The 13,222-nt window shown below is 45.5% G+C and overlaps 1 protein-coding gene across 2 annotated transcripts in view; it reads left to right on the top strand.

The window, feature by feature from the left end:
• The first annotated feature begins 456 nt into the window (after nt 1-456).
• The window catches only part of LOC138447765 (intercellular adhesion molecule 1-like), a 218,496-nt gene continuing 205,730 nt past the window's right edge, over nt 457-13,222 (top strand). For both annotated transcript variants that reach the window (XM_069604100.1, XM_069604099.1), the window contains exon 1: nt 457-663. Coding sequence is in view for 1 of the 2 variants with exons in the window: in XM_069604099.1 (XP_069460200.1) it covers nt 651-663 (13 nt within the window). In the remaining variant the exon portion in view is untranslated. The remainder of the gene's footprint in view (nt 664-13,222) is intronic.

Below are 13,222 nucleotides of genomic sequence, written 5' to 3' on the forward strand. Positions count from 1 at the left end.
TTATAGCACATGTTCAAATGACTATGATTCATCATCACCAATACTGTAATGTCAGGGTGAATGTTGTGAAAAAATGAAATGAGCACCAAGCCCAGCAGGCATTACATATCCAGTGATGCAAGCATACAGATTACCAGCTGGCGACCGAGAGGGCAGGAGCCCCTCTGTCCCAGCACCTGCATCATCTGTTGCCCACGCGGGCGCATCGGTCCACAAGCAACGTGGATCTTCGAAGCTCCGTGAGGTTCCTGCTTTTTTGAGCCCCAAACGGCACCTGAGCACCCCCTGCACCGACGCCGCTGCCCATCTGCGACGCGGTGGGTGAATGCTCTGAATCAGCTGTTCGCTCGTTGTTTCAGCCGCGCCTGGCCCCAAAATGGCCGGCGCAACGCGGCCTCAGAACGAGGCTTGCCTAGGTTGCTAAGCAACCCACAGAATTTCAGGCCCAGGCATCCGCCGGCAGGCGGAAGGAGCCGGCCATAGTAAAAAGGCCTTGTTTGCCGTTGTTCACCGGTGGACGCTGCAGGCCGCACAACTCTCCCCCAACTTTCATCCTGCCTGTCCAGAGACTATAGAGGCCTGGGCATGGAACTCTTTACGCTGCCTTCTTGACACTTCTGGACACTACAACCATTGTCAGGCTGCATCTTATGGCACTATTTGGTAAGCTACACCGAGCGCACCCTCTCACTGTTATGCCAGCTTCTTGCCCTCATATATACAGTATGTGGCTTGTTTGTATTTGCTATAGTATGCTCGCCGTTTTGTTTGCTCAGTTAAGTGCCGCCTCATGGCAATAACCTACGATGCCGACCTACTGTGCATACTGTTTAGCCTCACAATACCGTTTTGCTGTATAAGTCATGCCACCGCTATTGGCTGCACCTATTTTCATCACTTAAGCAACGCTGCATTTAGCATTGTACTCTGCTCCAGCTGAGTTGTGTCGTGTTGTGATACTTTAGCTAACTTGTCTAGATCCCTACTAATTATCTTGCAGCGAGTCCGCCAGTTTGCCCCCTACCTACCTCTGATTTGACTCATAGGAGCCTCCTCTCCTGTTGCTTACGTGGCGCTCCCGCGCGCTCTACATTTGAATTTCCGGCTGCTTTACAACACTTAGGGCTACCACAGCTATCCCCAGCCACCAGCTACCGTCCAGACTCTTCCCTACAATGGGTTGCCTCGTGACTACCACCTCGGAACACCACACCGCTGCAGCAACTATGCCAACCAATACCTTATTGACCCTGCTCTATGGCTGGAACACTTTGTAAGGAAACCCACACCCAATCAACCTTGCTCCCTCTTACTCAGAAATAAGAGACTTGGCTCAAGATTCCGTCATTTACACACCTGCAACAACAATTCCAAGCACACTACACCCAAACCACCGTGCACACCCTCTCCTGTCATTAATCCTAAAACCACCACTCCAGCAGCTAAATCTGAACAGATCAAGGGCGCCCTTATCAACGCCAGGTCTCTTCCTGCCCACGCACTTGACATCGCAGACCTTATCACGTCCCTAGATCTTGCTTTTATTGCAATATCTGAAACATGGCTACATGCTGCATCCGGACCATCACTATCCTTGGCACTACCGCCAGACTATGGTATCACTCAATGAGATCGCAACACTGCCCAAACTAGAGGGGGCAGAGTTGCCTACATTCATAAAAACTCACTTGGTCTAAGAGTGGCTACCAACTCCAAACTTGATGCAGCTGAACTACTCTCAGTCAAACTACCTCTATCGCCCAACCAAACGGCCACCCTCCATCTTATCTAAAGACCTCCTGGCCCTGCACCTTCCTTTGTTGGTGAAATGTCTACCTTACTTCTTGATAAAACTAAAACCAACTCACAAATTATCATCTTAGGTGACCTCAATCTGGGACTCGGCGACCCCAAAGACTCTACTGCCTCTGACCTGGAGAATGTTCTAACCGACTTCTGGTTCACCATGCACATTCAAGAACCCACCCATACCAAAGGGAGCACCCTTGACTGGTTAGCCGGTACCAATTGCAATATCAATGTCCTCGCTAACACCCCCTGTTTAAGGTCTGAACACCATATCATCACCTTTAATATTGAAGCAGCCCCACGCTCTCCTCCTACGAATAACTAGCCCTCCACACTAGAACACTAGAACTAGGACATAACCAAAGAGAAACTACTCCCACTGCTACTCCCATCTTTCAATACAGCCACATACTCCTGCACCGACCCCACAACCTTAGTGGACACCTATAATCGCACCATGCTCACAGCCATTAACTCAATTGCCCCTATCAAAATTAGGAAGTCTAAACCACATGCACATCTCAACTCTTGTTTTACACCCCAGTTAAGAGTGCTCCGCAAAGCTAAACGCTGTGCTGAAAACCGCTGGAAAAGTCACCCTTCTGATGAGCATAAGGACGGCTTCATCCTTGCCTCCCTCTTTTACAAAGATGCTATTATCCTTCCTAAAAAGGAGTCTCTCAATAACCGTATCATGCAAGCAGACTCTTACACGAAATAACTTCTTAATCTTAAAGGAACTTGAATCCCCAGCCACCCCCCCTGACACCTTTAACAAAGATAGTAAATGGTGTGCCAACATTCAGTCCGCTCTACTGAATAAAATCTCCACTTTACAATCCAAAATCAAAGACAAGCAAGACAGCCTGAAGCTGGATAACTGTCCACCTTTAAGGGTTGCCGCTCTAGCTCCTACTAATATTAAACCTTTTGCCTTTTCCCCACTCACCATTGCTGAGGTGGAAGACATCATCAAGAGAATCAAACCGTCCAACTGTCAAGGCGATCCTTGCCCTGCCCCTATCATTAAGGATTCTGCCCACGACCTGGCCCCTTTCATCGCGGCCTTTATTAACTCCTCTTTCAAAACAGGTATTGTCCCAGACAACCTCAAAGACGCATGAGTGATCCCACTGCTGAAAAAAACATCACTAGACCCAAGCATACCTCCTAACTTCAGACCTATAACCACTGTCCCGTCCCTGCTTAAAATGTTAGTCCATGCAGCATACCTGCAGATCCAAGACCACCTGGAATCCATTAATCTCCTGGGCCTAAATCGATCAGGATTTCGTCCCAGACATGGGACCGAAACGGCTTTGATAGATTTGAAAACCCAAATCGAGGTCTTGAAAGACAACGGGAAACTAGTCTTACTACTACTACTAGACCTTTCCGCGGCCTTTGATATGGTCAATCACCAAATCCTATGCCAGCACCTTCATTCTGCTGCCCATTTCCCTGACTCAGTCACGGCGTGGATCAAATCCTTTCTGAGAAACAGATACATGAGGGTCTTCTCCTCCTCCGCAGCGGCAGACCCTGCTCCGATTCACTGTGGCGTCCCTCAAGGTTCTTGCGTGTCACCTACACTCTATAACGTCTTCAGTAAACCACTCTTTGATGTACTTGACTATCTGGGTGTCTCCTACACTAACTATGCTGATGATACCCAGATACTCATTCCCATCACTGGCGACTATATATAGCTGACACCAAGGCCTTGAATGATGTCTATCTGGTCATCGAGGCCTGGATGGCCCAACACGAATTATGCCTTAACGACAAGACGGAGCTCCTCATCCTGGGCATCTTGCAATGTCTCAACAAACTATCTCCGTCCTATAAGTCATTCATCATAGATGGAAACATCATTAAGGTTTCTAAAGACACAAAAACCCTATCTCGATGCCACTTTGTCTTTGACACGACAAACTAATGCAGTCCGATCAGCCTCTGCCTACACCTGCAAACTTATTGCAGCTTGCAGACCTTTTCTGACTACACCGAACAGCGTCACCCTAGCCAGAACTCTCATCATGTCTAAAATTGACTATTGCAGTGCTCTCTACTTAGGGACTAGCTAAGGGAATCTGAATAAACTACAAATCACCCAGAATAATGCCATCAGGGCAACTCTAAACATTCCCAGAAACCATCACATTTCTGAGTCTAGAACTAACCTACACTGGCTACCTGTCAAGCAGAGAATCTCTCCGAAAACACTCGCCCTTAACTACAAATGCTTGGCCAATAAGGCCCCCTCTACCTTTGCAACCGGCTCTCCCTCCCTACCTCCTCCCAGACCCACAGCCTATCGATACCAAGGTTTAAACTGCAAAAAGCTGGGGGCACCAGCTTCCCTGTTCTAGCCTCTAAATTGTGGAACACCCTCCCTGTCACCATCAGATCTGAGGACTCATTTAACACCTTCAAGTTGAAAACAAAAACATGGCTCTTTGATCAGGACTGAGGCACTCCTTTATTGCATTATGCGTCATAGTTTCGCAGTCGCCTGTCTTAGCCTCTGACTTGTCAAATTTATGGCATATTTTACCTGCCGAACTTGTGTTAATACCATGATGACCGATTGTTTCTTTCTATGTCATGCTCTGACCCCACTGCCCTGTGCTCGCATGTACATATTTCTGCCACTATATCTCACCTTCCTAACTTCCATTGTAAATACATGTATGTAATGATGTGAACTATGTATGTAAATAATCACACATTTAGTGCCCTGATGCCCCCGGGCCTGTGGGTGCACGTTATAAATAAATAAAATACGAATACAAATACAGCCGTTTTATTGCAGCTTTGAGTTTATGCAGAACAGCCATGAACTATCATTGGTGCTATTTGTTCCCTTCCCTTCTCTCACAGCAGTATTTTCAAAGATCACATTAGCAAGGTACTAGGATGTTCATCTTAAAAGGATAACCTTGTATAAGAACAATATTTATATGGCTACTATAGGCTTTGATTATGTGCTTTCCTCAATAAGACACATATGCAGCTGTTATTCTGACTACAATATAAACTGGAAGAGATCATTTGAAATGAACATGGTTACATTTGAAAAATAGGTGAGTACAATTAAATAATATGATTTCTTTTAAGGGCTTACTTTGTCAAGAACACACACCAATTTGAAAAATGCTTTCCCTGTTGGAAAGAGTCACACTTATATCAAATCCAATAATCTGTTTATTTCTGTGAGCACTTCGGCAGTGTTTAAGTTTCCATGCTTGCAGCTGACTGTCTGGTAGTAATAATTAATAAATAATAGAAAATAACAAATGCAATTGTAGAGCCTTAAGCCTGGTCCTCTGATCCCTTAGAATGGTGGTCAGACCCCCAGAAACACCCCAGACCTATCTACAACCCCTTACATGTCCATGTGTAGAAAATTCTGCCTCTGTGTGATGGGAACATTCCCGCAGGACACAAGTGATGACGATGCATGTCTCAAAATGCCAGGCTAGTCCCTACCTCAGGGGATGGCTCTGTCACTGCTCTTCCCATTCTATACACCATATAAAACATAGCATGTGCTCTCCTTTAAGATATGTATGTTTTTCTCTGATCGCACTGATGACTGGCTTGGATGGTTGTAGTAAATGTACTCCCAACAACATGACTCGTCCACAGACAGAGTCAAATATTAGAGTTAGACAGAGAGACAAAGTGACCGCTTCATAGAAGATTTTGCGTGGAAAATATGGAACTTGCGCGCCACACTGCGTGCGTAATCCCGTTCGTCGATCCATGGAATCAAACGCGCAGGATTTTCCTTGGACTTGCGTGGATTTCACGGCAGCCGAGTGCCTTGCGCGAGACACTGCACAGAGCATGGGTGTGTCTTGCACAGAGGGCAGTGAAGGGGGTGGCAAACCGGAAATAGGGACAAACATGCAATAAAGTGGGTGTTACGAGGGACGGCCCGCAAGCAGTCCATCGCACGCCCACTATTGCACGGAACAATATGTATTCATGGATCCGAGCGCACATCTTCTCAGCGGGGAAATGGCCATGCAAAGCCCTCATATTATCCGTCACCTGAAGGCAGGCGTACAGACACTTGCACATTAGATTCACTGCGCAGAGGTATGATCAGATGTCAGATTTAGGTGTGTGTGTATGCAGCCGTGGTTCCGATCTGACTTAGGGGTGCAGGTTTGCAGTGTAGCAGGGTGCAGGAACAGTTCATAGGGGTTCGCATGCAGATTTTCCAAGTTTTATCCGAGTTATGATAAACCGTATGCATGTTTTTGGAGTGCCGGTAACAGTTATGGGGGACCACGCAGAGGTTCCCCGAGATGCAGGCTTGCTTGCGGGGGACCCCAGGTGCTGTTGAAAGGGTGTATGTATTCACGCACTGGTGAGCACGTAAAGGTAGCTGTTCTGGCGGTTTTTGCTTTGCGTGGCGGTGTGTCGGATGCATTCCGGTCGCAACTTGCGTATACAGTAACTTTGCACAAACAATTCCATGAATGCGTGTAGCGCTCAGAATTAATTCTGCACGTAGGCTCACACATTGTCGTTCTTGGCATGCTGCTTTTGCGGGATCAATGCGCACTTTTACATGAATCGCGACCAAAGGCAGAGAGAGAGTAAAAGAGACTGGAGAGAGAGAGCAACACAGAAACAGAGAGGGGGAGAGAGAGGCAGGGCATGCCAGATCGGCATGTAATGCTCCTTGTATAAATAGTATACATTATTTCACTGACAGTTTGATAACATACAAGAGTACATGAAGTAGGTACAGTTGATAAAATGGAAGATGACAGATGATGGCTTTTGTTGGGAGGGATAATGCGATGGGTCACTGCACGCCTTGGTTTAAAGCGCTCTATAAATAAACAAATCAATCAATCAAGATTACTTTCAAGAGCGAGGCAGATTGGAATGCTAGACTCGGTGATGTTGTTGTCTGCCGGTAATGAGTTCCAGTGGTACTGTGCAAGTAGGGTAAAGGTGTGGCAGTGAGAGGCAGTGCAGGGTCGATGTGGGTACACTGAGGTCAAGTAGTGCATTAGAGTGAAGGGTGCAGGGTGGTGAGAACAGAGGTAGCCAGATTTGGGGATCCCATAGATTTGTAGAGTAAGCAAAGAAATTTGAAGATAGATTGATGATACACTGACATCCAGTTGACATCAAAGTGGGTACAGAGTAGGGTGATTATAGAGTGTGATTTGAAATGTTTGCTACTTTGTTTAGGGTAGAAAATTGTATTAGGACATCAGGCAGAGGGGTACGTTTCTTACCTGTAACTCCATTTCTCCAGCATTGGTATCTTTCATAGATTCACTTGCTATGAACAATTCCCCGTCGTCAAGCTGGGAATCCTCAGTTAACTTTTTACAATAGAAAATAAAGAAAAACATTTTTTAGGTGTTTATTTTGTATCCCATTGCCCTCCTTTTGGGTGCTTTTGATCCCCGCCAATGGGACATCGAGTATGCAACTCCTCCCCTACAGCTTTCCTTCAGATTCTACCCAGAACGGATTTAGGTGTATCTGAGAGTGGCTTTTACTGTATGGGATGGCCAGAGGGCGCATATGAATCTATGAAAGATACCAATGCTGGAGAAATTGAGTCACAGGTAAGAAACGTACCCCTTCTCCAGCATTGGATCTTTCTTAGATGCACATGTTATGAACAGATTTCAAAGCAGTATGAATTATATGGCAGTAGGATAACAGTGAAAAGCCTACCTTATTTGAATAGATGCAGCAGGACTGCCTTTCCTGTTTTTGCATCAGCAGCGTGTTGTTCTTGGAGGCAGTAATGCTTAGTGAAGGTGTGCAGGACAGCCCATGTGGCTGCTTGACAAATGTCTTTTAGTGATACTCCTGACCACATTGCCGCTGATGCCGCAGTGGCTCGTGTTGAATGGGCTTGAGCGTGCCCAATCATTGGTTTGTTAGCTTTGGTGTGGCAGAAGGATATGGTAGAGGTTATCCACCTTGCAATTCCTTGTTTGGAGATGGCCTTTCCTTTCTTTTGAGGCCCGTAGGCGAGAAACAGCTGAGTGGAATTTCTTGAGGATTGCGTCCTGTGCAGATAGAATTTTAGCACTCTTTTAACATCTAAAGAGTGCAGCGCATCCTGTGCCGGGTTCTTTGGTTCGTGGAAGAAAACCATCAGCGTAACATGTATGATGTATGTTTATGGAATGCCGATAGTATTATGGGTGTAAACCGTGGGTATAAACCGTGGGTTGGTTGTCAGGACCTCTTTGTCTTTGGTATTGCTCTGTGACTGTCAGCGCTGTAGAGGAGGAGCCAAGTACCTGTACCAGAAGTTCCGCCCCTATTCTGCTTATATGTTGGCAACCAGAAATTGTGACGTGCAAAACCAGTGAGAATGCCAATACTGTGAAAAGTCCTTGAAACAAGGTATCCATTGAGAAAGCCCTATATGTATCCATGAAGAAATTATGACCTTTTGTCAAACTCCTGTGTACCCTCCCAATCCTCCTCACCTGATTCCACTGAAGTAAAGTCCTCGGATACAGTACCAGATGGTTTGCTCTTCTTTGTCTTGTCGAAATATGGCTTTTCTTTAGGCTTGTGGTCCTTCCGTTCGTGTAAATAGGGTCTGGCTCCACCGGAGGCCACCTTGGCAGAGCTGGAACCTGCTCTAGGGGGACCCCGGGGAGCCAGCCCCAAAGCAGGGAAAAAGCCAAGTGGCGGATAAAACCCTGATGTCCAAGAGTCTTGATTGGAGTTAAACGTTCCGGAGTGGAGGATTCTTATCGTTCCCTAAGTCTTCACCGTATTTGCGGGACAAAGCATCGGCCTTTTGGTTCTCCGAACCTGGAATGTGAGTAATTATAAAGTCAAATTGTAGGAAGAAGTAGGCCCACCTGGCATGACGGGCATTTGTGCATTCCATCTGTTGAAGGACTTGTAGGTTGCGGTGGTCGATGCCGATTAGGAAGCTATGGGCCGCACCTTCCAGGAGATGGCGCCATTCTTGGCAAGCTAACTTGATAGCCAACAGTTCTCTCTCAAGGACAGAATAGTTCCGTTCACTGCTGGTCAACTTCTTAGAGTAGTAGGCAACCGGGTGTTCTTCCCCATCATCAGCCTTCTGAAGTAGAATGGCCCCTACTGCCCCAATGGAAGCGTCTGTTTCCAAGATGAACTGTTTAGCCTGATCTGGTTGGACGAGGATGGGAGCTGAAATAAACAAATCTTTTAGTCGTTGAAAGGCTTCTCTGGGTCTTATGTCAAAGATGTATTTGACTCCCTTTTTTAGAAGTGATGTGATGGGTAACACTACGTTGGCAAAATTGGGTATAAAACGTCTGTAAAAATTTGCCAACCCAAGAAACCTTTGTACTTCTTTGACGTTCGAGGGTTCCTTCCATTCCACTATGGCCTTTATCTTCGTTGGATACATCTCGATGCCGTCTTTAGATAGGATGAAACCTAAGTAGGATATACTGGTCACCTCAAACTCACACTTCTCTGGTTTGACCAGCAGTTGATGGGTTTGTAGACGATGTAGTACCTCCTTGACAAGTCGGCGGTGGTCGTGTAAAGTGCAAGAAAATATCAATATATCGTCTAGATAGACGACAACAGACAGAAACAGCATGTCCGAAAATATCTTATCCATGAACCGTTGGAATTTAGCTGGCGCATTTACCAGCCCAAAGGGCATCACCCTATATTCAAAGAGCCCCAAAGGGGTACGAAAGGCAGTCTTCCATTCGTCGCCTTTTCGTATCCTCAAAAGATGGTATGCACCTCTTAAATCAAGCTTGGTAAAATAGACAGCCCCCTGGACTGCCTCCAGGACATCTCGTATCAATGGCATAGGGTATCTGTCGCAAATGGTGACTTGATTTAGGCCCCTGTAGTCTATGCATGGTCGTAGTTCTGAGGTGTCTTTCTTTGGGATAAAGAACAAGGAAGCCCCACAAGAAGAATTGGATTCTTGGATAAGTCCGTTTTGTAAATTAGCGTCCAGGTAGTCTTTGAGAGCACGCTTTTCTGGCATGGATAATGGATACAAGCAACCAAAAGGCACCACTGCTTCCGGCGTAAGGTCTATGGAACAATCTTCATTCCTATGAGGGGGTAAGATTCTTGGTAGTGTATCTTGGAACACCTCAGCATATTCCTGGTATTGAAGCGGAACGGAAGACACGGTCACTGTTCGGATGGTGTTGATTTCTTCTTCATAGGATCCTTTGACAGGAAGTTTCATGCAGTTAGTTCCGCAGTATGATGAGTTAAAACTCACTCTGTTGGACGTCCAGTCGATGGTGGGGTTATGCCGTCCCAACCAAGGTATCCCGATAACCAGGGGGAAGTGAGCTGCCCTGATAAGATCGAAAACCATATACTCTTGATGATCTCCCAGTTTCATCCTCAATGGAATAGTCTGGTTGATTATGGGACCTGAAGACAACGGTGTACCGTCCACTCCTTCGACTGGTATGGGTCTTGGCTTAGATCTTGAGGATACCATCTTCTCCTTGGCCCAATTTAAGTCGATAAAGTTACCCGCTGCACCGCAGTCCAGCATAGCCAAAACTTCTATGGGTCCTGAATCAGATAGCCAAAGGTGTACTCTGAATACCATGAGTTGATTGTCGTCTGAATCCTCTATTGGTTTGGAGGAGTTGCAAGGGTGGCAGGTGGCTCCCCCGATACTTCCCTTGCGTAAGAACGGGGGCTGGAGTTTTCCTTCCTCCTAGGTGGTACTTCTGGACAGTTCCTTAAGAGATTGTTAAGTTATGGGGCAGCCACAGTTCTTGATTAAGTATTTATTGTTAAAGTATAAAGAACTCAAAAGACAGCAGGCGTCCTCCAGAGAGGCTGGCTCCAACTGCCCTCCCATTACAAAACATAACAATGAACATTCTAAATAGGACTAAACACACATGAACTCCATATGGAATGATGTTACATCATAAAGAGAATACATAATATGATGTTAGGTTACAGTAACACTTTGCTCATTAATAAGACCAATCTCAACACATCTCCTTCCTTTAATAAACAAGTTTTAACCCACATAGTAATCATTGAATTTGGTCGGTCTGTTCCTGACTCTACTCACTTTCAGACCAATATCAATGCTACTATTTTTGTCACACTCAGTATTCACCACTCTATCAGCATGTGGTCCAAAAACTGGAGCTTCTCCTGTCTCCTGATACAACTCCTGTTCCCACTCTTCCCTATCTTCAGCAATATCCTTGTTGCTTTTAGCTAACCTAGACATTGCCCAGCATTCACCACCCTCCATAATAACTACATTTCCCCTTATACTTGCAATTCTTTTGGGACCAATAAACTTACTAGTGATGCATTTGGGAGATGCTCTAGGGTTTTTGATGTAAACCCAGTCCCCAACAGACCAACTCATTCCTCGAACAGATCTCTTGTTATCAAAACGAATTTTGTACTCATTCTGAGTTTCCTTAACTAAATCCATAATTTTCTTTCTGTCAATATTCACACTCCTAGCCAGATTCATCCAACCCGGACATAGTTTTGTCCCCGGGTGTCTACCGTTGAGAGAGGAGAAAGGTGAAACACCAGTAATGGAGTGTGGGGTCACACAGTAACTCCAGACCATTTCTCTCAGAACTGTCTGCCACTTCAGTCCCGATGCCATGGCCAACTGCAGACCACCCTTGAGAAATCTATTCATCCTTTCCACTAAGCCATTCGCTCTAGGTTGATACAACGCTGTCCTATAATGTCTGATTCCGTATCTATTAAAAAATTCCACCATTCTGTCCGAACAAAATTGGACTCCATTATCTGAGACAAGCTCCGAAGGAAACCCTTCCCTGTAGAACACTTCCTCAAAGAAAGTGATCATTTGAGACGTGGTTGCCTCCCTTATAGGTTTCCACTCGACCCATTTTGAGTGATAATCTACAAGTACAATGATATATTTGAAATCTTCACCCAACTCCTGAATGGGTCCCATCAAATCCACTGCCAACTTCCTCCAAGGCTCTGCCGGGACACTAACCGGCCTTAAAGGTGTTTCCCTAACACTTTTAGTTTTATCACTTCTTTCACATTCTTTACATTTCCTGACAACTCTCTCCACTTCACCATCTATACCTGGCCACCAAAACGATTGCCTTATGTGTCTTTTGGTGCCCCCCCATACCCAGGTGACCCTGGTGAGCTATCTCCACAAGTTTGGGTCTAACTACAGAGGGAGGTATAATCCTCAACCCCTTCCTAAGTTGAGACCCATTCCCCAACAAATTCAATTCCTCTTTGATATTATGGAATGCATCAAATTTCTTCTCAACAAGATCCTTCCTAGGCCAACCCGTTTTGACCCACACTTTCACTTGGCCTAAAACATCATCAAGATTGTCAGCAGACACCCATTCTTCTTCACTTATTGCATTCTGCACCATTTCGCAAATACCAACAGGAGACTCCACATTCACATTATTGAAATCTTCGGTCTGGATAGGTAGTCTGGAAAGACAGTCAGCAATGACATTCTCACCACCAGGAACATAGACCATTCTGAAATCGTATGCCAACAAATCAATCATCCACCGGGATATCCTGGGCGAACCCTTGGCCCAGTCGGCACTGCCCAACAGCTGAACCAAAGGCTTGTGATCAGTTTTTACAAGAAAAGATTGGCCCCAAAGGAAAAATTTAAAATGACTTACTGCCCATGAGACGGCTAACGCTTCTCTCTCCACTACAGAGTAGTTGTTCTCTGCCCCCCTCAGTGGGCGGGAGGCAAAAGCTATAACATGTTCAATGCTCCCTTCATACTGAAAAAGAGCAGCTCCAAGTCCCAACATGCTCGCGTCTACAGCCAACACAGTCTTCCTTCCAGATACAAACCCACCCAAGGAAGGAGCCTCAACTATGCCCTGTTTAATTTTAACAAAGGCTTCCTGGCATTGATCCGACCACACATATCTAGAGCCTTTTTTCAATAAATCTCTCAAAGGAGACGATATATTTGCAAACCCATCAACAAATTTGTGATAATATTCTGCCAACCCCATGAACGATCGTAACTGATCCTTATCACAGGGTTGAGGAGCACTCACAATGCTGTCCACCAAAGACTTCCTGGGAGAGATACCCTTGCTAGATATGTTGTGTCCCAAATAATCAACCTCTGTCATGGCAATTCTGCATTTTTCTCTTTGTACCGTTAAACCAGCATTCTTAAGTCTAGCTAAAACAGATCTTAACACATTGTCATGTTCAACAATATTCTTAGCAAAAATGAGAATGTCATCTTGAAACACAGTCACATTGTTAAGCCCCTTGAGAACTGTTTCCATCACTCTCTGGAAAACAGATGCCGCCGAAGCCAAACCAAAGGGCATACGCTTATACATAAAAACACCTTCTGGAGTGATAAAAGCTGTTAACTGTTGACATT

This window comes from Ambystoma mexicanum, chromosome 3q (genome assembly GCF_040938575.1).
Source record: "Ambystoma mexicanum isolate Mex_15411 chromosome 3q, UKY_AmexF1_1, whole genome shotgun sequence".
NCBI classification, from domain to species: Eukaryota; Metazoa; Chordata; class Amphibia; order Caudata; family Ambystomatidae; genus Ambystoma; species Ambystoma mexicanum.